Genomic DNA, 23,771 nt, shown 5'->3' with positions numbered 1-23,771 from the left:
TATATATATATGTATATATATATATATATATATATATAGAGAGAGAGAGAGAGAGAGAGAGAGAGTGTGTGTGTGAGAGAGAGAGAGAGAGAATGTCAGTGGACCTTTATTTTATTTATTTATTTATTTATTTATATGTGGTGCTGAGAATCAAACCCAGTGCCTCACACATGCCAGGCAAGCACTGAGCCACTACCCCATCCCTCAAGATTATGTTGTTTAGACATGTATCTGATGGAATTACAAAGGGCTATGCTTAGAATAACATTCTATGGGCTCTTTAAGAGTAAGGGGTAGTGGGGCTGGGGTTGTGGCTCAATGATAGAGTGCTTGCCTAGCACGTGTGAGGCACTGTGTTTGATCCTCAGCACCACATAAAAATAAATTTAAAGAAAGGTATTGTGTTCATCTACAATTAAAAAGAAAAAAAGTAAGTGGTAGTAAGTAAAGCCCAGGGGTGTACACCTATAATTCCAGTGTACTTCAGAGGCTGAGGCAGGAGGATCTCAAGTTCAAAGCCAGCCTCAGTAACTTAGCCAGACCCTGTCTCAAAATGGTATTTTTTAGAAAAATTAAAATAAAGGAGTAAGTTGTAGTGATTTGTTTTCTAACTAAAATGAATCAATTATTTTCAGAATTTTCAAATGCTTTTTGAATTAATGGAGAGTCAGATAGGTAATAATGATTCAACTCCATTCCTGGTTTTCAAGTATCCAGAGCAACCCAAACTTCCTCTTTTATAATAGTAATCCCCCTGCTAGACTGTAAGCTCCACAGGAATGGGCATAGTATCTGTCTTATTCTTTCCCTGATCCCTAGTGCTTACCCATTGCTTGATTTGGTCTGAGATGCCCGATAAACTTTTCTTAAATTAACATGTGGTGCTGCTTGGAGGTTTTCCTAACTTCTGTTGCTGGTGGACTTGTTCATGCCTGTATATTTGGCAATCTGATATGGCAGATTGTTTATATTGACATTACTGTTGCACCTATCACTAAAACCCAAACAAAAAAAACTTAACCAGAAGAGCCTTGAGTTATATGAAAGAAGCTTTCTTGGTTCCCCTTTGAAGCTAAAGTCAGTGACTGTATAGGAGGTAGATTCTGGGAATGACAAAAGAGAACCTGGGGGGGGCTCCATTTCCCTGAGAGTCATCTGAATGGGAGACCTGATGAAAGTGGCAGAGTTCCCTATATTCCCCTTCCTTGCCTCAGGGCCTGGAGGCATGAGCTTTGCTTTCTTGTGCTTTGTTTGTCTTGACCAGTATAGAGAACATTTTCTTTATTATCAGATGTGGAAGCCAGCTTCCATCTTGAGTTGGACCCATTTTTCATTATCCATTTATAAACATTATACTCTCTTCCACTAAACTATTATTCTGTTCTGTTGTGTTTTTATTGAATACACTCAACACAACATTTTGTTGTCCTTGGCATTTTGAGCCTCTTTTAACTTCATATGTGCACTTTAGGTTCATTAATAGTTTTATTTTTATTCATCTTTCTGCCAAAGCTTTAATTTGAACTTTCCAGAGAGTTTCTGTCATATATACCAAGCACATTAGTACTTCCTTCAGTAATGCCATTTTTCTTTCTCAGAAAAAATAATTGTCTGCTCATGATGGTCAACAGAGAATTTTTGTCATTAAGCATATCTTTATTTCTGAATAACCCTTCCAGATTTTTAGCAACAGTCATAGTGAAGATTCTGAAATATTTTATTTGTCAAGGGCCAGTGTCCACCTATATCTACACACTCTTTTATTTGCTATTGAAAATTCCTGTTATTCTCTCCTTCCTTCACCTGTGACCCTGGAGTTGCCTTTAAGCTATTTTAAATAGTGTAAACATTTATAACCTTTCTACTCAAAGGAGCCCTCTTTGATCTCTGCAACATTATAAATGGAGATTCAGTGGAATCTGATTTTTTTTTTTTTACTATCCCTGGCATTTTAAGGGTTTTGTTTGCAGTCCTATCCCTTTTACTCTTTCCCAGAGAAGAGTGGGTGAGACTACCTCTGTGCAGCAATGCCTAACCATCAGGCCAGACAATTAATTTAAGTGTCTGGAACCTAGAAGTCGTAGGCTATCTGAGTTGTGTGCTCTCAGGTTGCACCTTTCCTGTATAAACAGTGGAAGGTACATGCAAAAGAAATTGACTGGTATATTTTCTCTACTTCTTTTGTGTCTAACCAACTTTTTTTCAAAAGAGACATCTTTTTTTGAGAATTTATTTATTTATTATTGTTGCCACACTCTTAGATGGAGTAGTTTATAGGGAAAATGCAACCTATATAGACTTGATTTCTTTGTACCATCTTAGAGACTTTTGTGTGAATACAAAATAATATGTTTTTTTAAATTCTTTTTTTAAAATTATTTATTCTAATTTGTTTTCATGACAGCAGAATGCATTTAAATTCATAGTACACATGTAGAGCACAATTTTTCATGTCTTTGGTTGTACACAGAGTAGAGTCTCAACATTCGTGTCTTTATACATGTACTTAGGGTAATGATGTCCATCTCATTCCACCATGTTTCCTACCTCCATGCCCCCTCCCTTTTGTCCTATCCAAAGTTCCTCCATTCCTCCCATGCCCTCACCCCTACACCTCCACTATAGATTAGCATCCATATATTAGAGAAAACATTCGGCCTTTGGTTTTTGGGGATTGGCTACTTCAATTAGCATGATATTCTCCAACTTCATCCAATTACCTGCAGATGCCATGATTTTATTCTCTTTTAAATGCTGAATAATATTCCATTGTGTATATATACCACATTTTCTTTATCCATTCATGTGTTGAAGGGCACCTAGGTTGGTTCCATAGTTCAGCTATTATAAGTTGAGCTGCTATAAACATTGATGTGGCTGAGTCCCTGTAGTATGCTGTTTTTAAGTTCTTTGGGTACTGAGGAATGGGATAGCTGGGTCAAATGGTGGTTCCATTCCAAGTTTTCCAAGGAATCTCCATACTGCTTTCCAGATTGTTTGCACCAATTTGCAGTCCCACCAGCAATGTATGAGTGCCTCTTTCTCCACATCTTTGCCAACACTTATTGTTGTTTATATTCCTTTTTTTAAAAAAATTATTTTTTAGTTGTAGTTGGACACAATACCTTTGTTTCACTTATTTATTTTTATGTGGTACTGAGGATCGAACCCAGGGTCTCGCATGTGCGAGGCGAGCGATCTACCGCTGAGCCACAACCCCAGCCCCTGTTTAATATTCTTAATAGCTGCTATTCTTACTGGAGTGAGATGAAATTTTAGAGTAGTTTTGATTTGCATTTCTCTGATTGCTAGAGATGTTGAACATTTTTTCATATATTTGTTGATCAGTTGTATATCTTCTTCTGAGAAGTGTCTGTTTAGTTCCTTGGCCCATTTGTTGATTGGGTTATTTGGTTTTTTGGTGTTAAATTTTTTGAGTTCTTGATATATCCTAGAGATTAGTGCTGTATCTGATGTGCATGTAGTAAAAATTTGCTCCTATTCTGTAGGCTGTCTTTACCTCATTGATTGTTTCTTTTGCTGAGAAGAAATTTTTCAGTTTGAATCCATCCCATTTATTGATCCTTGATTTTATTTCTTGTGCTATAGGAGTCATGTTAAATCAGTCAGGGCCTAATCTGAAATAATGAACCTCCTTTTTCTTCTACTAGGCTCAGGATCTCTGCTTTAATTCCTAGGTCCTCGATCCACTTTGAGTTGAGTTTTGTGCATGGTGAGAGATAGGGGCTTAATTTCATTTTGTTGCATATGAATTTCCAGTTTTCCCAGCACCATTTGTTGAAGAGGCCATCTTTTCTCCAATATATGTTTTTGGCACCTTTGTCTACTATGAGATAATTGTACTTATATAGGTTTGTCTCTGTGTCCTCTATTTTGTACCATTGGTCTACAAGCCTATTTTGGTGCCAATACCATGCCGTTTTTCTTACTATTGCTCTGTAGTATAGTTTAAGATCTGGTATAGTGATGTCACCTGCTTCACTCTTCTTGCTAAGGATTGCCTTGGCTATTCTGGGTCTCTTATTTTTCCAGATGAATTTCATGACTGCTCTATTTCTATGAGGAAATGTCATTGGGATTTTGATTGGAATTGCATTAAATCTGTATTGGGCAATTGGTGGTATGGTCATTTTGACAATATTGATTCTGCCTATCCAAGAACAAGGGAGATTTTTCCATCTTCTAAGGTCTGCTTTAATTTTTTTTTTTTTTGAGGCTATTATAAATGGGGTATTTTTCCTAGTTTCTCTTTCAGAGGATTTGTCACTGATGTACTTATTTATGGGTGTTGATTTTATAGCCTGCTACTTTGCTGAATTCATTTATTAGTTCTAGAAGTTTTCTGGTGGAATTTTTTGGATTGTCTAGGTATAGAATCATATTGTCAGCAAATAGTGATAGTTTGAGCTCTTCTTTTCCTATCCATATCCCTTTAATTTCTTTTGTCTGTCTAATTGCACTGGATAGAGTTTTAAGAACTGTGTTAAATAGAAATGGTCAAAGAAAAGGCCTGGGGATAGACCTCTGTTGGTAGAGTGCTTGCCTTGCATGCACAAGGCCCTGGGTTCAATCCCTAGCACCAAAAAAAAAAAAAAAAAAGAAGTGGTGAAAGAGGGCATCTCTGTCTTGTTCCAGTTTTTAGAGGGAATGGTTTCAATTTTTCTCTATTTAGAATGATATTGGCATTGGCCTTGGGCTTAACATAGATGGCTTTTATAATGTTGAGATATGTTATCCCTAGTTTGTCTAGTCTTTTGAACATGAAGGCATTCTGTATTTTGTCAGATGTTTTTTTCTGCATCTATTGAGATGATCATATGATTCTTATCTTTAAGTCTATTGGTGTGATTATTTACATTTATTGATTTCCATATGTTGAACCAACCTTGCATCCCTGAGATGAACCCCACTTGATCATGGTGCACTATATTTTTAATATGTTTTTGTATTGAATTTGCCAGAATTTTATTGAGAATTTTTGCATCTATGTTCATTAGAGATATTGGTCTGAAGTTTTCTTTCTTTGATGTGTCTTTGTCTGTTTTTGGAATCAGGGTGATATTGGCCTCATAGGATGAGTTTAGAAGTGTTCCCTCTTTTTCTCAAAATAATATATGTTAATATGCAACATTTATAGGAACAGTCAATCCTGTGAGTTTTAGCATTTTCATCTCTGTTATCATTTTACCCACACATAATATGGTACTTAAGAAAGAAATGGTTTGTAACGGCTTTATTCAGCTGTTTTATGGTAATCAAAAAACATATAATTCACTCTTTTGAAGTATACAATTAAATATTTTTAACACATTTACATAGTTGTGCAACCATCATCACAATCGATTTTAGAACATAGAGGTATTTTAACAGAGCTTTTAAATGTGCCATAATCAACTTACAATACCACAGTGCAGGAGGGGCACATGTTTTTTCAGTCAGCTCATCATAGAGTGAGGATCCTTCTTATTTAAGCTGTCATCTTCAAAGTCAGAGAAACAGAATAACCCAGGCTCTTGGGGCAAACTTCTGAATCCTGCTATAGTGTGATTAGAGTCCCCTTGTTGGACGGGTTGATAAGTCCTCCAACATAACAGTGACTTTCTGCTGTGGCATGACTAACTGCAGGAGGACTAACAGAGGTGGAACGGGCTTCTTCTGGTAGTTACTTATAAAGCTGCCATGATCTTGATTCTGCCACTTGTGCCCAGAGGTCTGAGTGGAAATGCTTGGCACACAGCAGGCATTCAAATATGCGTAGAATAAATTAAGATGATATATGGAACAGCAAGGACTGGAAGCAGCCATGGAAGGCTGTCAGGGATACTGGACATTTAGTCATCTCCTACCTGGACATTTACTAGTTTCCCTGTTGGTGCCCCCATCGGTTTTATCCCATCACCAACTCATTCTTTTCAAAGCAGAGTCATCTTTTAAAATCCTGATTTGAAACAAGTCACTCCTCTCCTTTAAACCTTTTGATTCTGCTCTACTGCCTTTCAGATAAAGGTAAAAAAATCCTTGAATTTCCCAAATAACCTTCATGTGCTATATACTTCGCCTCAGCTCTCCCTTCTTCTTTCCTTGTCTTAAGCCAATCACAATGGCCTTTTTCTTTCTCAGGGTCATTGTACTTATTATAGCACTGCCTGGCTAATACTCAACTTTTCCTTCAGGTATCAGCTTAATTATGATAATTTAGGAATCCTTCTTCCACTGGAACTTATACCTCCATAAATTATCATATTACCATCTATTATTCCTTTTGTGGCATTAAATATCACTGTAATGAAATATTGCTTTGTTTAACGTCCATCTACTCTGTTAGAATATACAGGAGGACGGTGACTGTATTTTTTCAGATTAGTAACTGTATACTCAAAATGTGATACGTAGTAGATAAACTTTGATTATTTTTGAATAAATGAGTGAGTGATTTATTGAATGAATAGCTGATCATTTGAGAGATGGCCCAGTGGGAATTCTTTTTCTACTAACTCTTGGTGCATCCATCTGTCCACCAGAGTGCACTTTGCAGTTTTCTTTTCTATTTGGTTAAGAACATTCGCTTGTGTAATAAAAAATAAAATAAAATTTTAAAAATTTGGTTTGGCTATTTAGAATATCAAAAAATATTCTTTGACACTTAATAATACACTAAAGCTGGACTTAACCTTAGGCCTAGGGGCTGGGGATATGGCTCAAGTGGTAGCACACTCGCCTGGCATGCGTGCGGCCCGGGTTCGATCCTCAGCACCACATTCAAACAAAGATGTTGTGTCTGCCAAAAACTAAAAAATAAATATTTAAAAAAAACAAAAAACTTAGGCCTAACCTGGTCCAAGCCCCTTTATTTTGCAACAGAGGAGAGAATCTAGGAGATATTTGGAGATGTTCTCAAGATTCCTACCTAACAAATAAGGACAGAGCTGCTCCTACTCGTGGGACTTAGCTGTGCTGCCCACACAGGGCCTAATGTTTCTTCAAACCCAATTCTTCCATGGAATCCTTTTTCTACAAGCCTGGGTGAGGAGTCTCTGAGATCATAGGCTCTTTGTTGCAGTTTATGTTCCAGTGTTTCAGATAACTTTTCAGGAAAATACACATTGCATAGAGCAAGTCACAAAGGAGTTATCAGTAATTTCTAGGTGTCTATAGATCATTTTGAACATTAACAAAATGAGTTTGAATTTTTTCTGTGATTTTTGTGTTTCTTTGACTTTTCAAGTTTATGAAGTCTTCATGTAGAACCTTGTTCAAGTTGGTGTGAACCAAGGTAACTTCACTGGATTATAAAGCGAAAATATTTGTCATTTTCAGTGTCATGATGACCCTTAGAAAATTATTATTGTAAATGACATAGAATGCATGCTTCAGTTTTTACTTCCAAGGAAAAATGAACATCTTGAAGTAAGTTAATTAAGGATTATATTGTCTAAATTTAAAGGCTCACATTCACTACTTATTGGCCAATTAGTCAGTTGACAATATTGAGGTGGTGTAGTGCTCAGCACAGCATTTCCCAATGTATCTGCTGCTGCTTCTGCAGATGATACACTCTTATGAGTAACAGATGCTCCCTTGAACACTAATTGGGTGGGGCATTTATGGCATGACCATTAGAGTGTTAGAGGGGATAGACCCTATGCCCTTCTCTATCCCCGCCTCCCAAAGAACTATTACTACAGAGGAGAAAAAAAAAAAAAAAAGAGTACTGCTTAAGAATTGGGAAACCTGAATCTACTCTTGGCTTTTCTCAATCTTGGTGTGACTTTGGGCTAGCTTCTTCCTTTTAGGGGCTCAATTTCATTGTCCTGTTGTAGTCAGAACACTAGTGTAAGTACACTAGTGTAAGTTTATTGCACAATAAATAATGATAGTTGAAGAAGTGCTTGGGAAGTTCTTAGGCTACACTGATTAATTTGTGTTATTGCTGAGTCTGATCTATTTAAATTGTGCTATTGCCTAACCATCTGTTCAAGGCTAATTGTTGGCTTCTTTTAAAGTACCTACTCAGCCCCTTAATAAAGATAACAAAATAGTTGAAGTTGGCACTGAAAAAAAAAATAACATATGTGCCAGTCTACTAACATACTGTTTGGATGTTAGCCAAGACACACACATGTAGAGACTTAAAAGTTACTTTTATAGATGTAAACACCTAGATATTTTCTGTTTAAAGGATTGAAAGATTTTTTTTTTCATATGGCCTCAGTGGTACATTCGTGTAATTCCAATCACTTAGAAAGCTGAGGCAGGAGGATTGCAAGTTTGAGGCCAATCTGGGCAATTTAGTGAGACCCTGTCTTGAAATAAAAATAAAGAGGGCTAGGAGATGTAGCTCAGTGGTAGAGCACCCCTGGGTTCAATCCTTAGTACTGGATGGGTGGGTGGGTAGGGATGGAAAGGATTGAAGGATTTTTTTTTCTAGTCTAGAAATAAGTGTTTTTACCAGTATCTTTCCTCTGATAATGAAAATATTTTGCACCTGAAATGGAATAGAAGTTAGGATTAATTTTTCTTATATTCTTTGGAATAGTGGTTCTGTGAAAAACTGGAACAGTTAAAAATATTTAAATACAACAAGAGCCAAAGATGGTTCCTGCACTCATTCTGTCTGTTTTAGTGATATTTTTAGAAGTAATGCCAAATGAACACTCTAGATGTGAAAGGTCTGTTAAATCAAGTTTTCTTTGTAACTCAAGTCTGGGTCACTATGTCTGAAAGATTTTTGTAGTGTGAAAAACAAAATCATTGAAAATGGGTAATCTTTTTACATAGCCATTTTCCTATTCCTTTGTCTACTTTGTGAGGTCATAAGAAAATTTGTGAAGGGTAGAGTCAGTTGACTTTCCCTTAGTCAAGCCAAAACACTATTATATTGAAATAAACAATTTGCTTATAAAAATTTGAGACTCCTCCCAGCTACTCATTAACACTTATTGTCATATTGTCATAAGAGTCACATTGTCTCCTAGAAATCTGCACATTAGGTTTTTATAATTTTAAGTGCATCATGTGGTAGATATTGATTATAGTCTCCTAATTCAGCTCATTGAAACCTTTTTACTGGTAGAAGAGATACTAGAGTAGAATCAACCAATCTGGGATTTTAGTCTCAACTGTACCATTTGTGATATATCTTAAAGGAAGAAAAAGAACACACTGAGAGAGAATAAAAGTGCTTTTGAAAACTAAAGCATTTTATTGATATATGGTAACACTGATAATACACTGATTTATGTGAAACTATGAATGATTAATATTTGACATGTTCTAGAAGATGTTTATTAAAGACAATTTATTGGAATTTCAGGTGAGTAAGGAGGTTAAATATTTCAGTCAAGATAGGGGTAAAGTCGGTTGATTATTTGAGTATTTTCAAATAAGGAGGAGGAACTTTCAGAAGGAAGTCTGTCTTACCTGGGAATTTGTTCCTAGAATTAGTTCCCCTAAGTAATTATTTCCCGATGTATGCTTCCTAAAACATGAGTCTTTGGGATTTTAATACCTAGTTTATTTTTTAAATCTGTTTCTGAGTTAAATGAATTTAAAAGTGCTTACTTAAAGAAAGTTAGGCTGGTTTATTTTAGGACATATTAGAATTTTTTTACATATTAATTTTTATTGTAAAGATCCAAGAAGGAGATAGTATGCAATTTTCACCAAGTTTTTTGATCATGAAATTCTTCTGAAGCGTACATGTCTTGAGAATAATGTCCTAGAGAACCCAGTTGAGAAAATGCTGCTTTCAGCTTTTTCTACTTTCTTTTTTCTTTTCCATCTTTCCTGCTCAGATTAGAGTCCTGGAGTAGTTGTGTGTGTGTGTGTGTGTGTGTGCACGTGCGCGTGCTGGGGATAGAACCTAGGTCCTTGCACATACTGGGCAAGCACTCCACCACTGAGCTGTACCCCAGCCCTATATTTTTAATTCCTTATTTTTTGACTAATCGAGATTATTCGTTGCATCTTTCTAAAATATCATCTACATTGTGTCTGTATAACAAGAAAAAATAGGCTTGAAATGCCTTTGACAAATAGTGTTCCCTTGACTCTATTTTAGTTTAATATTGAGGCCCAGAGATAGTGGCTTTCAGTTAGCCAAGTTGAGGCTTTCTGATGCTTAAAGAACACTGTGATAACTAAGCCACAGCACAGGACATTTGCTATGATTAGCATGCTATTTAAATTTTCCAATTTAATGAGATGTTATCTTTTGTACCTTTCTTTGCCAGCACCTTAATCTTCATATATTTAATTGTCATGTTCTCTCTCTCTCTCTCTCTCTCTCTCTCTCAAACACATTGAGCCTGAATTTGTAAAAACTCTGAAAGGTGTTATATTTTTAGCCTATGTGAAGACCTAGAAACCTACTAACAGAAATATTGATAATATTACACTTTGTCCCTGGCCACAGCTGGAGTAGATAGGATGATTAAGTAGCAACAGGAGTGAGGGCTCTGCTGACTCATCCCCCGACTGTTAGTACTCCTAACCTTGGTTGGGACTCCTACAACCCAGCCTTTGTCCTGTTGCTGTCACCTGCCCTGCCTGATCTGGCTTGAAAGTGTCCTAACTGTGTCTATAGTTGGGTTTGACTTGACCCTTGGGAGGAATTAATACCCAGAAATGAGACTATCATCTGAACTAATTCTACCTGGGCTTATTTTGAAACACTGGGCATCTCATAGCCTTTGACTAGAAATAGTTTTTTAAAGGAATTTGGGTCATCTAGAGAAAAATCTTCTTTGAATGGAATGGGACATTTGTGTCAAGGCCCTCCTTCCTAGTTGTGAGTCCTGATTTTTCCTGGCCTGTTCTACCTGTTTTGTCGTGTGTCCTCCCTTGGAATTATGAGCAATCTTTAATATGAAAATTCTTTTAGAGTGGTTACAATATTATATTTTTCCTCTCCTATCTGAGCATAAATCTCCATTTTCTATATAATTGCCTCAGAAAAGTCAGCGTTCTTTAACCTCAGATGTTAGTCGGTATCTGTCAGTTAGCAATTTCTTGGTGAGTGCTGCTTATTTGGAGGAGCTGGTCCAAACTGAGGCCTGTGAATTGTGACCTAGCCGTGGTGCTGTGCTTCTGTACACCTTGACAAGGAGCTGACACAACAATTACTCAGTTAAGATTTTTAACCATCTTCCAATCAATTGTTCTTCATGATACACTCTTCTGTTACTAGCACTTGGTTGTGAGCTGATTAATCACTACATCTCCAACCCCATTCCCAGTCAGCATGGAGGAAACTAGGTGCAGGAGGGTCAGTCTGCCCTGTGCAGGGTACTGTCAGCTGACCCATCAGTTTTCCAGAAAGAGAAATCTTCAGGCTAGAGTGCTCACAGATCTCTGCACTCTATAAACATATAGAAGAGGTGTTGACACAGAACCCTGCCACACAATAAGCATATTTTGAACTGTGGGAAAGGAACAAGGATCATTTCAAACCTTTCATTCCCTACCATCTCAATGAATGAATAATGGTAAGGCCCATCCTCTATAAATTTTTGAAAACAAAATCCAAACCATTTCCCCTATGGATTAAAAAAAAAAAAAACTACCCTGGTTGGGGCTGCAGCTCAGTGGCAGAGCGCTTGCCTGGCATGTGTGAGGCACTGTGTTCGATCCTCAGCATCACATATAAATAAACAAATAAAAGCACTCTGTCCATTTACAACTGAAAAACAAAAAACAAACAAAAAACTACCCCAAGTCACTTCTAAAATTAATAACTGAATTTGCCATGTCTGGAAGGTTGTGCATAACTTCGTTGCTAAGGAAAAGCTATTTTCATGTTGCTACTTTGATTTCCTGTGATCTGTCATCTTCTAAATAGCAGGATTCTGGCTCATAGACAGATGGAAAAACCAAAAACGCATGTTTATGTTAGACGTTCTTAGTATTGTCAGCTGCTGGAAGACCTCCTTCAGCAACTGGAAAGATGTGTTGAATGGGAATGTCAGTGAGTCTGCTGTGATTTTTAGGCCTGGATGGATGTACTCTGTGACACATGCCAAGAAGATCATGTTTGAAAGCTTTGAGCACTCCAAATTAAATGTTTTTCCAAGAAGCACCATTGTACCAGGTGATAGGAAATGGCCTGCTTAGTGAGCCAGGATCACACCGGGGTCCAATGTAGAAATAGGGACTCTTATACCCTGCCCTTAACTTTTTAAAAGCTTTTTCTTTAAATAAGTAAACAACTTTAAGTATTCAATGCTGCTCTTTCCCTAGCCATTGCATAGTGTATATATGAACAAAACTGTAATGAATTATTACTGATGTCCATCTGATTTAACTACAAAGAGACATACTTTGTGGCTTTGGTTGATCCAGTTTTTTAAAGGCCAGGCAGAATCCAGTGTGAGTTAAAACTATGACTTGTACAGATTCTAAAGGGACTGCTGGCTTGATTCTCAGGGTCCCAGATTAACTGTTTAAATGTAGCTGTTAGGGAATTCAGCATTCTTATTTGAGGTGACATGTTCCCTCAGATTTTCTTAGACCTTAGGAATTTATTTTAAAAAATAGTTAATTTGGATTGAAATTTCTCCCTATTAGCTGGAAAAAGTACTCTAACATTTCATTTACAAATACTCTTGTCTAGGTAATTTATTTGCAACCCACTTAACTAATGTACTGATTACCCAACATGGATGACATTATCTGTCCTGGCATATGGGCTCTGGTCAGCGTGTGCTAGACTTAGCACTGTTGGGTTGCCTTTAGCTGTTAAAGATTTTGCATCAGCAGCTTCCTGATGTTATCATTAACTGATTTCTTGTGTCTCTTTATGGCCACCATTTGTGGTCTGATCTCTCCAAGAAGCCTAGAAAGTTAAAAAATTCAAAGAAATTAAATTCCTTATTATCAAGGTTTAGTTCTCCCTTTAACCTATATAGTTTACACATGGTGTGTTGGGCTCACACTGAACAGTAATCTGTTAGGCAGCCCCAAGCTGCAGTTGCTGCTTCTTATCCCAGAAGTGCCGTGAATGTCTCGGCCAAGTTATAGATGTCTCTACTAAGCACTATGGCCTCCTTTCAGCAGTGTCACATCGAATTTCCAAGAGAGTAATGTCCTTCTGACAATGTGTCCTTCTGAAGTGTGGGTCTCAGAATGGAAAACCAGAGTCAAGGTTTCTTTGCCAGAGGACAGCTGATTATCCTTTCCTTTGGTCCAAATATGTGCCTCTGGTGATAAAACCTGACATTGCCATAGTGCTCTTGGCATTGACCCTGGATCTCTGGGCAGCTGGAGAGAGAAGGCACAATCACTCAAACCCTAGTGTCCAGTAGTTCACCCGAAATGTGATGATGAGAGCCCCTCCCTTGAAGTCAGGAGAAGGAGATGGTATGAATCTTTCAGTAACCTCGATCCTACTTCTCATTCACTCTTCTTTCTGGTCATCACCTGGAAGCAGTATTCTCTTACTCAAGGTCTGTGTGCTGTATTTATCTTAAGAACAGAGGTGCCCCTTCTTTGTTTGTTCCCCCCTGTAGCGTGGCTGTTCTGTACATCTTCTCTTCTGCCTTTCCCACCCACAGGCTCCAGTTCATTTTTTTCTTATAATCTGATCCTTAGGTCAGGTTTGTCCTTTCATTGGCCTCCTGGTGAGTGATTCTTGGAGTTAAAGCCATGCTGGTGTGTGCTACTGTTTGACTACCTCTCCTTTACGCCCTGGCTTACAGCATGTATTTGGGCTGTGAGTCTGTATGAAGAGGTGCAAGCCTTACTTTTCTTCCTATCAAATTACAGCCTTCTTTTTCCAACTTGTCTTTTCCAAATCCATTATTTGAAATGGTTGCTTCTACTTGGCTTCCATCTACCCATAAGCATGCCTTACTTGCACTGGGATGGTTATTTGGTTCTTCTCTTCAAAGGGCAGACTACATCAAGGGCTAGTCTTTGATTGTCCTTAATATGGCCTTTAGCATATAATTCAAACCGCTCCTGACATTGGCCAGTACCTCCCTCTTATTTCATGTCCAAGGACAGGAAATTCAGCACCTTGAATAGTGTATGGTCTATTGATGTACTCTCTCTGCCACTGAGAGTTGTTCAGTCATTGTTTTATAAACTCTGGGAGGTCACTTTGTTGACTGATAACAAAATGACCGCAGACAAACATTTCTCCAGCTTGTTAGAAATAAAAAACTTAAGTGTGAAATCAGTTTTATTTAGGTATGAATTTCTTTTTGTCTGTATCATTTTAAACATAGTATTCTCCTTGTCTATCTTCTGTAGCCACTTGTCCAAGCTCTCATCAGTCCCACTTATCCTTAGTGGTCATCAGCTCATCAGTAAATTATACATGCTCTTCAGTATCCTTGGGCATGACCACCTCCTTCAGGCATGTGGGATAGTAATCCAGGTATCTCTGAAGGTAGTTATCATTCCTGTGCCTGCAAGTCCCTCTGAAGGAAAGGGTCAGTTTGGCCATGCAATTGGCTTTGCATGGGCCTGGAGCCTTTGGAGTTTTATATAGTTCAGTAATGAGATTCCCACCAGACTGATGTTTCCAAAGTGTCATGGCTTGATATTCCAGGTGATTTAGGTGATGAAAAGAGAAACCAGTTTTTATTTTGTTGTATTTATTTATTAGAAAAAGTGGAATTAATTTGGATAGTCATTTAATATATCTGGTAATGGTCCAAGTAGCATTGGAATATGGCAAAAACTATGTATGGACGTTTAGGACATCTCTACTAAGAATTATGGCCTCCCTTCAACAGTGTCACGTAAGATCTCCAAGGGAGTCGGGTCCTTCTGAAACTTGAAGAAACTGTCCTAGGCCATAAATTATTTCAGGGAAGAACTTGTGTCATCTTCTGTGTTTCATTTCAGTTTTAATATAGGGCCTGGCAAGGAATAAGCAATCCATAAATACCAGTCATGTGAGTAAATCCACATGAGCCAAAATAATTACCCTCTTTTAGTGTGGGACAGCCTAAAGAGTATTCTTCATGTAGTTGTTCTCTTAAATTTATGTAAATTTGCAGAGTCAGCTTGGCCGTTGCCTTCTGACAGGTTGCTGTAGCAGCCTTGCACATCTGGGTTGGGATCATTTTGAGTCATGGTGTGTGTCTCATCTTTGGCTGATCAACACCTAGCATCACTTAGCCCTCAGAAAGTGTCCAGGAAAGGCCTCAGAGAGTGCAGCAGCACTCCAAAACCCACATCCTTTATTCTGGGGCTTTTAAGAGTCATTTGACTGGCATTTAGTGTGCCCCTTTTAGTAAGCTTAATGAAAATGATTGGAAATCACAAACTTATACAGGGGGTTTGAAGGGTGTTATTGGACATGACAGCAGATAGCAAGATTCTAAGGGAATGAAAGCAAAAGTGAAAATCACCCATGGCACTATATTACCTGGTACACTTCAAAGAACATCCATAATGTCTCCTGCATAGACTGGGGCAGGATGGATAATATATTTTAGTAAGCTTTTCACCAAAAAATTCAAAATTCAAGATGTTTAAGCACCAGAAGGGGAAAATGGCCTCTGGGAAAAGTAATTTATGAGGAATCCATTACTCACTCAGGAAGCTGATCAATAAGGCATCACTGTGTCTCTGGCCTAGAGACAGTCATGATGGGTATTATGACACACTTTGTTGACTAGATCCCTCAAAACTCTTGGCCAGCTGGGGGTAAGGGGTGCAGGCCTATTATCCCAGTGGCTCAGGAGGCTGAGGCAGGAGGATTGCAAGTTCAAAGCCAGCCTCAGCAACTTAGTAAGACCCTATCTCAAAATAAATAAATAAATAAATAAATAGGGCTGGGGAGATGGCTCAGTGGTTTGGTGCCTCTGGGTTCAATCCCTGGTGCAAAAAAGAAATCCTCATCCAGTAACAACACAGTAAGCTTCAAGCTGTCTATTCAGCTGGAACCCTGAATAGATAATGCCCTGCCTGCCAGTCTTCAACCGCTGATGCAGACACTGCAACATCACATGTGTATAAATGTTACACCTGTTTTACAGTTATCCAGATAAAGCCAACAGAAGCACAGAGAGGTCAAGAATTTGCCTAATCCCACACAGCTAGTGCACCAAGGAGCTGATTCCAAAGCCCACCGTCTTGGCTACTGTCCTTATTAGTGGAGTTCCAAGTGGTGGCAAATCATTAAGCTGCTTCTAAACTCTCAACAGGGAGAAATGTGAAAAACATTGCTAACCCATTTTCCCCTCTCTCCTCTCTGGGTCCAGGTGGAAGTGAAGCCATATGTGCTGGATGATCAGATGTGTGATGAGTGCCAGGGCACACGCTGTGGTGGGAAGTTTGCCCCGTTCTTCTGTGCCAACGTCACCTGTCTGCAGTATTACTGCGAATACTGCTGGGCGAGCATACATTCCCGTGCCGGGCGGGAGTTCCACAAACCGCTGGTGAAGGAAGGAGGCGACCGCCCTCGTCACGTCCCCTTCCGCTGGAGCTGAGCCCAGGGCCGACCCAGCCACAAGTACTGGAGTAGATAACAAGGAGGGAAAAGAGAGGGCACTGCCTCAGGGCTTACAGCGTTCTGGAAATCTGTGCATTCGTTCTCGATTTTTAAAGAAGAAATGGGTCTTTTTATTACTATTATTATTATTTACAGTCATATTACTGAACTCAGTGTCCAGTATAATGCAAAACTGCAGAGTGTATAACGGTACTGATTTGCACTTTGATTCACACCTTTGTCTGCTTGGTACCTTAATTTCTTACACCTGATTTGTCACTTGTGACTGTACGTAGACTGCCATTCTCATCAGCGGCCATCAGGTTGACGTCTGTGATTCTTTTGTTTGTTGTTGTTTTGATTGTTTTGAAACTGGAGCATGCACTTATTTTCAGAAACTTAGAGAGTTGCCCCTAGGACAAGACTTACCAAAGGTAATACTCGTGAGTAGGTGGCAGATGTAGCAAAACCTTCACAATTCAGCAATCATTAGTTGGGGTCATTTAGAATAAGGATAACCCTAATGAAAATAAGCCTTTAGTTGCTCTGTATTTTGACTTGTAAGGATACCTCATAAGCTGGATCTTTATTTTCCCTTCATGTTTGATTTTTGTTTTGCTGAGGATTTTGGTTAGATCTTTTAGTGTTATGTAAATTTATGCTGCAATAGCTTTTGCTGCTATTAAAATGGTATTATTAATACCATAATACTCTATTCAGGCTAAGGTATCAATTAAAACAAAAACAAAAACCCAACAACACACTCTTATGATTTAGGGATAGAGAGTCAGCTGCCGAAAGAAGATCAGAATAGACTTCAGAAAGCGTCAATGGAAGGTCACTACTTCTGACTGCATGTTTACTTAATCAGGTTGCTGCATGCAATAAATTTTATATCCAATGTCTAGTATAAAAACCTTCCCACAATGCACAAATTAAGAATCTATATAAGCTATAAAATACTCATTTTTTAAAACAAGATTTTTTTCATTCAAAGAATTGGTAATCGATCGGAGGAAGGCATGCCTCAATAAATGGAATGCTTCTGAATAGGAGGAGCCCATAACAGAATGACCTATATTACAACCAATATAAAACCTAGGTGTAGGATATTCTTAAAGCAAATTTGTGGATGGTAGATGAAGTACTTTGCGGTGCTCTGTTATATATTGTGCAATTTATTTTATATAGTAAAGTGATTATGTCTAACTGTGATCAAACTTAACTGTTTAAAGCCTCTGTGTCAGACATTAACGAACTTGACAGTTCATAACTGGTATATTATTAAGTAACACATGAGCTCTTAGTTACAATCTCCTAGTGCTTGCACATTTTACATAGCTTCAGACCTTGTCCAGAAAACCAAAGAGCTCATCTTAGCTTACAAACACTAAGAATATATACAGTATCTAGAGATAAGTTGTCAGATTGACAAACTAGGCACATCTTTAAGAGAGTTGTGTGATGGTGATGCTAAAGAAATGTCTGTATAAAATAAGATGGCCTGGGCAGAGTTGGTTGTCTGGGTGAGAAATTAACTACTTAATTCCCTGGATTTATCCTGTAAAGCTTGAATAGAATTAAGACCTGCTAGTACTACCGTGGACATTTTTTTAGCATTCACTCTTGGGCTGCAGATAGTAATAATATATAAACACAAACAATGATCGCGAGACTATGTAAATCTTTTTTTTAAATCTTCTTCCTGTTTTGGAATTCTGGGGACAATCTGACTGGATGTGACACTGCAGAATAGACTTAAGTCGCTGTTTTATGTGCTGTGATGTCCTTGTATTGTCTTGAATTAGTATTGCTTGTTTTTGTTTTTTTTCTCCAGTGTTTAGTTGCAATTACTGGCTCTCAAGCTATAGTTTGTTTTCAAAAAGGAAAAACAAAATAGTTTTTTACTGGATTAAAAATGCTTATTAGAATCCTCCCCAATTGAGGTGACCTGGGCTTTTTGGTAATAATTGCTTTTTTCCAGCCCAGGTGTGGTTTTGTTTGTTCGTTTGTTTCTTTCTATGTTTGTGGTTTGGTTTGGTTTTTCATCTGTACAAGAAATTTTGTTATGCACTACTACTTTTTGTATTCTAGACAGTTTTCAAAAGTTGGCTGAAGATTTTTTTGTTTGTTTGTTTTTAAGGAAAAAGGCATGCTTTCTGACTGACATGATCTTTTGCAATACCTCAATTTTGAAATATAGGAAAGAAAATGATATTTTCTAAGTAAGTTTATTCAGAAAAATATATATTAATTTAATTCTGCAAGAAAATGATTTAACAGATGGGTAACTTTATTTTTTTCATGCTTATTTGTGTTTTTTGAAAATGAAGAAGTTAGAGCTTTATAACTATAATATTAAAGATCATATCTAACCTACAGAAATCTACCTAATTATGTGAAAGAAGCAAAACTTTTTGAAGAAGCACCCCTCTTTCATGTACGAAAATAACACTGAGATTAAAAAAACACAAAGCTGGAGGATTGTACAGCATAAAGCTAAAGTGAAGGAAAAAAACACGTTGTTATAAAGACTAGGTTACAAAAATAAACTCCATTTGGTGCTGAAAGTTGTGAATAGATGGTGGAAACTACTTTCCCTTAATTTGTATATTTATAATCAAGCGTTGATTGTGCACGACTGACCAGGATTGTGAAAGAGTTCTTCTGTTTGTATTTTTTTAAAGAGAACTTTTTTAGTTTATTAAATTATAACATGTTCCCTTTTGTTTTGTAAATAAATGTGCCCCCAAGTTCTTAATGTTATATTAAAAGAGAGGGTCCTTCAAAAAAATTATTTTTTAAAACACAGAGGTGTTCTGACCTGCAACTTGACTGGGAAGCCCCTGGGTAACACAGGTCCTGTTGTGGCCTTTCCTTGATGTGACACTTGAACTAGTCGATTTTTTGAAGGCTATAACCTAACCTCGACTATTTGTTGTTATGTGCAATACTGTTTGTACTGTTTGTATAAAAAATAGAAAAAAAAAGAAAAGAAAAAAGGCATAAATCTTTATTGCAGATTTATTTTCATTGCAAACTTTAGACATTGTGATTCACTGAAATCATTTTTCTACTGTCAAATATGTACCTTTTCTTCATGCTGGTATTTTTTCAATAGTAATGTAGCCTTTGTACTGAGACAAATTTTCATTGTTATTTTTAGAAAGATTTTTTGCTAAGAAAAAAATTAAACATATTTACATATTTTTCATTTTATTTCGTATTTTCTTTAAGGAGTGCTTTCTCAATCATTAATAGAGTTGTTTCTGGGAGGGACTTTCATATCTGGTCAATGTCATAATATTATTTTGTATTTTTACTTGGAATAAATTAATTTTATGATGCTAATTCTTTAAAAGTTTATTTTTTTCATTTTCAGTTATTTTTGAAGCTAAAACCTTTGTAATATTGTTACTAAAGTGTCTAGTTTTTTGAAATGCAAAGCTTTATGTATTAACTTGCTGATGTGGTTTACAATAGTGTGACAACGATGAAAATGGTTGGTTATGTAAAGTGATTGGAAAATGTAATGGATAATTGGGTAATAAAATGACAGAATGAGCAGAACATGTGAAATTTTGACAAGCCTTTTCCTTTATTAAAGTGATTTAGTGTAAGACTAGGGATGTCACAGTACAGGTCTCTAGGGATGTCACAGTGGATTTATACAACACCAGGTGCAGCCAAATCTGTGGCCCTGAAATGAAGTCACCCCTTACTGAAATCCCACTGGGTGTAAAACCTAGCTAGGTCAACAGAATGTTTCATTGCTTTCTCCCTCTAACTCTTCACTGTGTCCTGAGTGTGTGTATGTGTGTGTGAGTGAGATTCTGCCACCAGTTGCTGTCCGTGTGTGAGACGGTTCCTTTCTGTCCGGAATCCTTTACATACATCTACAGTGATGACGTCTATGAGTCAGGGGGGGTTGTTAAGGGAATGCCACCTTCTGTGTAGCACAGGCCTGGCCCGTGCTGTCTCTTCCCTCCACACAGGGTGGCTGGAAGCACACTCAGTCGTCACCACTGTACGTGGACGTTGTGCGTGTCAGTCCGCATCTTCCTTCACACCCCTGCCTGCTCCTGTTATGGTGCCCCTTTGCCCTTTATTGCGGCCACACACCGGGTCACCCCGTGCATGATCTGTCTGCCCTCCTGCTGCTGCTTTTCCAACACCCACCTCACCGGGAAGCTGTGCTGTTAAGACAGCACGTCGTTGCAATGGCACCTAAAGTTAAAGCAAAACTAAAAGCAAAACAAAAAAATACAACTGCAAAACTGGTGTTGCGTAAACGGAACATCCAATGACTTGCTCTAGATGGGTGGTGTGTTTCTACTAGTCGTTGGTGGCCTCTTCCAGCTCCGTGGCCACGGAGTGGAGGTTAATCAATAACTCGGAGAAACGTGTGTCCAGAGTCGGCTCTTGGGTACGCTCTGTGTATTCAGTTTTGTAAATAATATATAGATTAGATCAAGTTGTGATGTAAAATTTTAACTCAAATTGGGTACTACTGGTTGGAATTTTACATTAACTACAAATAAATGATTAGGAACAGAAGAAAAGAAATTGGAAAACTTCTTGTTTAGTGGTATAAAGATTATGCTTAGATTTCTGCCTATATCTTGTGTTTTATAGCTTGTTAGTGAGGCATGGGCTAATGCAGAATGTACTGCATTTATGCAATTAGCAAATATCTGCTAGTTTTCATTTTATCTATTATATTAGCAACAAAATGGTATTTAACTGGGTAAAGCTCCTACCTAAATATTTGAGTATTGTGACATCTCTACTTGCAAGGTTTGAATGAAAGATTAGTCACAGATTAGTGAAAAAAGTATCTTTTGTTACAACTGGAGTATTTGTATGGATTGTTGCTTTTTCACTAATTTGTATGGTATGACAGCTAATATTTCTTTTTTTCTTTTTTCTTTTATTATAACCAAACTTCTCTATCTCAGCTGCAATAGTGTTCCATCTTACCACAGAGTATTTTATAATTAATGCTGTTGACTTTACTCTATACCCCAAAATGGGTCAAGAATGGATCTGTGATTCAGGGATGTTTAAATTTGTATGATGAAGTTAATTGCAACAAGTAGAAAACTTGGGTGCTAAAAACAGGATAACTTCTCTTTTTCTTTCCTGGATATAGTTCTGTTGGGGTATAAAGTATTAGGTATTTGTATTTTTGCTGTCAAAATAATGGACATAACTTTTAGAGTGTTCACAGCTAAGATCTCTGTATTTGTTTTTCAACTAACTAATTTTAAATGTATTGTATCTTTTATTACCTGTTCTCTTAGATTGTTTTTTGCTAGTAACCCTTACTCAGCTTCTGCCTTTGGGGCTTGGACTAATATTGCTTGTATGGAACTACAGTACTGTGACTAAACATGGAGCTCAATGCAGCTATTGCTTACAACTGCTTAAACTTTGTAGTTTGGACTTCTTTTTTTTCTGTAATAACAACTTATTAAATCTAGTTGTATGAAGTACTGACACTTGTCATCCTTTGCCAAGGAATAAGATTGTTGTATTTGGTTTGTATCTGGGAACATTCCAATTCTCTTGATTAGCCTTAAAAAAAAAATCCCTTTACAGCACATTCAGTACAGCAAATGTTATGCAAATAACACTCATTTTTTAAAATACACAAGTATATTTGAAACAGACTCTTTTTTTTTTTTTAATTTTAATATTTGAAACAGACTCTTGTGAACATGTATTCCAGGTTTTTAGAGGTGCAATTGGGGTTTTTGTTTTGTTTCTCTCCCTTTCTTTCTCCTCTCTCGTGCTGGGGATTGAGCCCACGGCTTGTTAAATTCGCAACTACCCGTGAGCTACAGTCCTATCCCGGTTTTAAATTTCCAGCACTTTGCCACATGAAATCAATTTTTGAAATCAGAAATTTTAATGAAAAGGTAAGTATTGACACTTTTTTTTTTTTTTTTGCAATTGCACCAGGCTCTCCGATTTTTATTTATTTCCAGAAAATTAATCTTTTAAAAAAATCCCTGCTCGCTTTCGAACGTGCTGGGGCGCTCTCTCCTAGGTACTGAGCCTTTAAGAAAATGGATAACAGGTGGCTGCGGAAACGAACCCTTCTGAACCAGCTGCTGCCACGTCCCATCCCACGGTTGGGTTAGGGAGGGGTCTGGGCACAGGTATTTGTAAATTCCCAGACTGTGACAACCACTCCTTGGGCGCCTGGGCTCGCCCCGCACCCTCCCTGTCCCGCGGGCCTCTGCGGGCCGTTCCCGGAGCCGGGCACCTGCCGCGCCGCAGACGCCCCGCCCCGTCCCCGCCCCCAGTCGCGCCGCCCGGGTTATAGCCGGAGGGGGCGTCCGCGTGGGGTGGCCCGGGTGGGTCTCGGGCTCCTTCTCACCCTTCCCGGCCCAATCCTACGCACTGCACCCCTTCCTGCAGCGGGTACCCAGTGCGCGTCCCACGCTCTGCTCCCTCCCCACCTCCCAGGCGGCCCGGGCGTGTCGTGGCGGCCGCTGGCTCCTCGCCGCAGCCCTGCAGGTAAGCTCACCCCTCTGGGTCACCTGGCCTGAAGGGCAACTTGGAGACCCCACGCCAGCTAGAGTCGCTCCTCCGCGCCTTTTCGGAGGTTGCTTAATTCAGCACAGGCTTCCACCTGCAGAGAGCAGCGCCCCGAGGGTTCATGGGGGAACCCAGGGTTCTTACAGCCACTGTAATTCTGTATCCCTTCTGCCCACCCTCCCCGCAAAAGGGAGTGACATGTTATGTTCCATCCCCTGTTGAGTCTGATTTTTTTAAAAAAAAATACATCAAAGCTACAAATAGAATCCTATTTTCAGAGTGGGTCTGAAGGACCCATTCCTGGCAGGAAGAGTGGGTCACTGAAGGTGACTTTGGGAGGGGCAGCTTATTTCTAGGGGTGAAAATTAGCCTGTATAGTCTTCATGTTCCTTGTGTGTGAGGTTTGAATCATTCCTTGCTAAATGCTAAACACCCGGTAACGGTAACGGAGCAGGAGATGTGGAGATGCGTAGCACAGGCCCTGACTTGTTGAGAAGACTGGAGGTTGTGTCTGAGGCACCTGCTTCACAGAAAAGGAATCACCAGTAAACACCCATGAACACTCAGCTTTAAAACGGGGACTTAGTGCCCAATTCTGAATTTGGGTACTGTCTGTATTTAGATAGCTTTCCAGTGAAATAATATTAACATAAGCACTCCGTGTCTTAACTAGCACAATTCAACTAAACAGGTTATTGATGGAGTAATGGCTCAAATTGATGTGTCCTATTGAAGTTCAAACAATTGCTGGGGGGAACAA

General features: G+C 38.4%; 1 protein-coding gene across 13 annotated transcripts in view; it reads left to right on the top strand.

Moving 5' to 3' along the window:
* Positions 1–23,771, top strand: part of Cpeb3 (cytoplasmic polyadenylation element binding protein 3) — a 208,803-nt gene that overhangs the window by 164,174 nt on the left and 20,858 nt on the right. For 12 of the 13 annotated variants that reach the window (XM_048801752.1, XM_048801751.1, XM_048801746.1 and 9 more), the window contains one exon: positions 16,236–21,960. The exons of the other annotated variant lie outside the window; for it this stretch is intronic. In XM_048801752.1, coding sequence (XP_048657709.1) covers positions 16,236–16,463 — 228 coding nt within the window. In that variant the 3' untranslated portion in view covers positions 16,464–21,960. Of the gene's footprint in view, positions 1–16,235; positions 21,961–23,771 lie in introns of those variants that run through there. 13 annotated transcript variants of the gene reach the window in all.

Source organism: Marmota marmota, unplaced genomic scaffold, assembly GCF_001458135.2.
Source record: "Marmota marmota marmota unplaced genomic scaffold, marMar, whole genome shotgun sequence".
Lineage (NCBI taxonomy): Eukaryota > Metazoa > Chordata > Mammalia > Rodentia > Sciuridae > Marmota > Marmota marmota.
The sequence above is the reverse complement of the archived record's forward strand: the minus strand, read 5'-3'. Positions and strand labels throughout refer to the sequence as shown.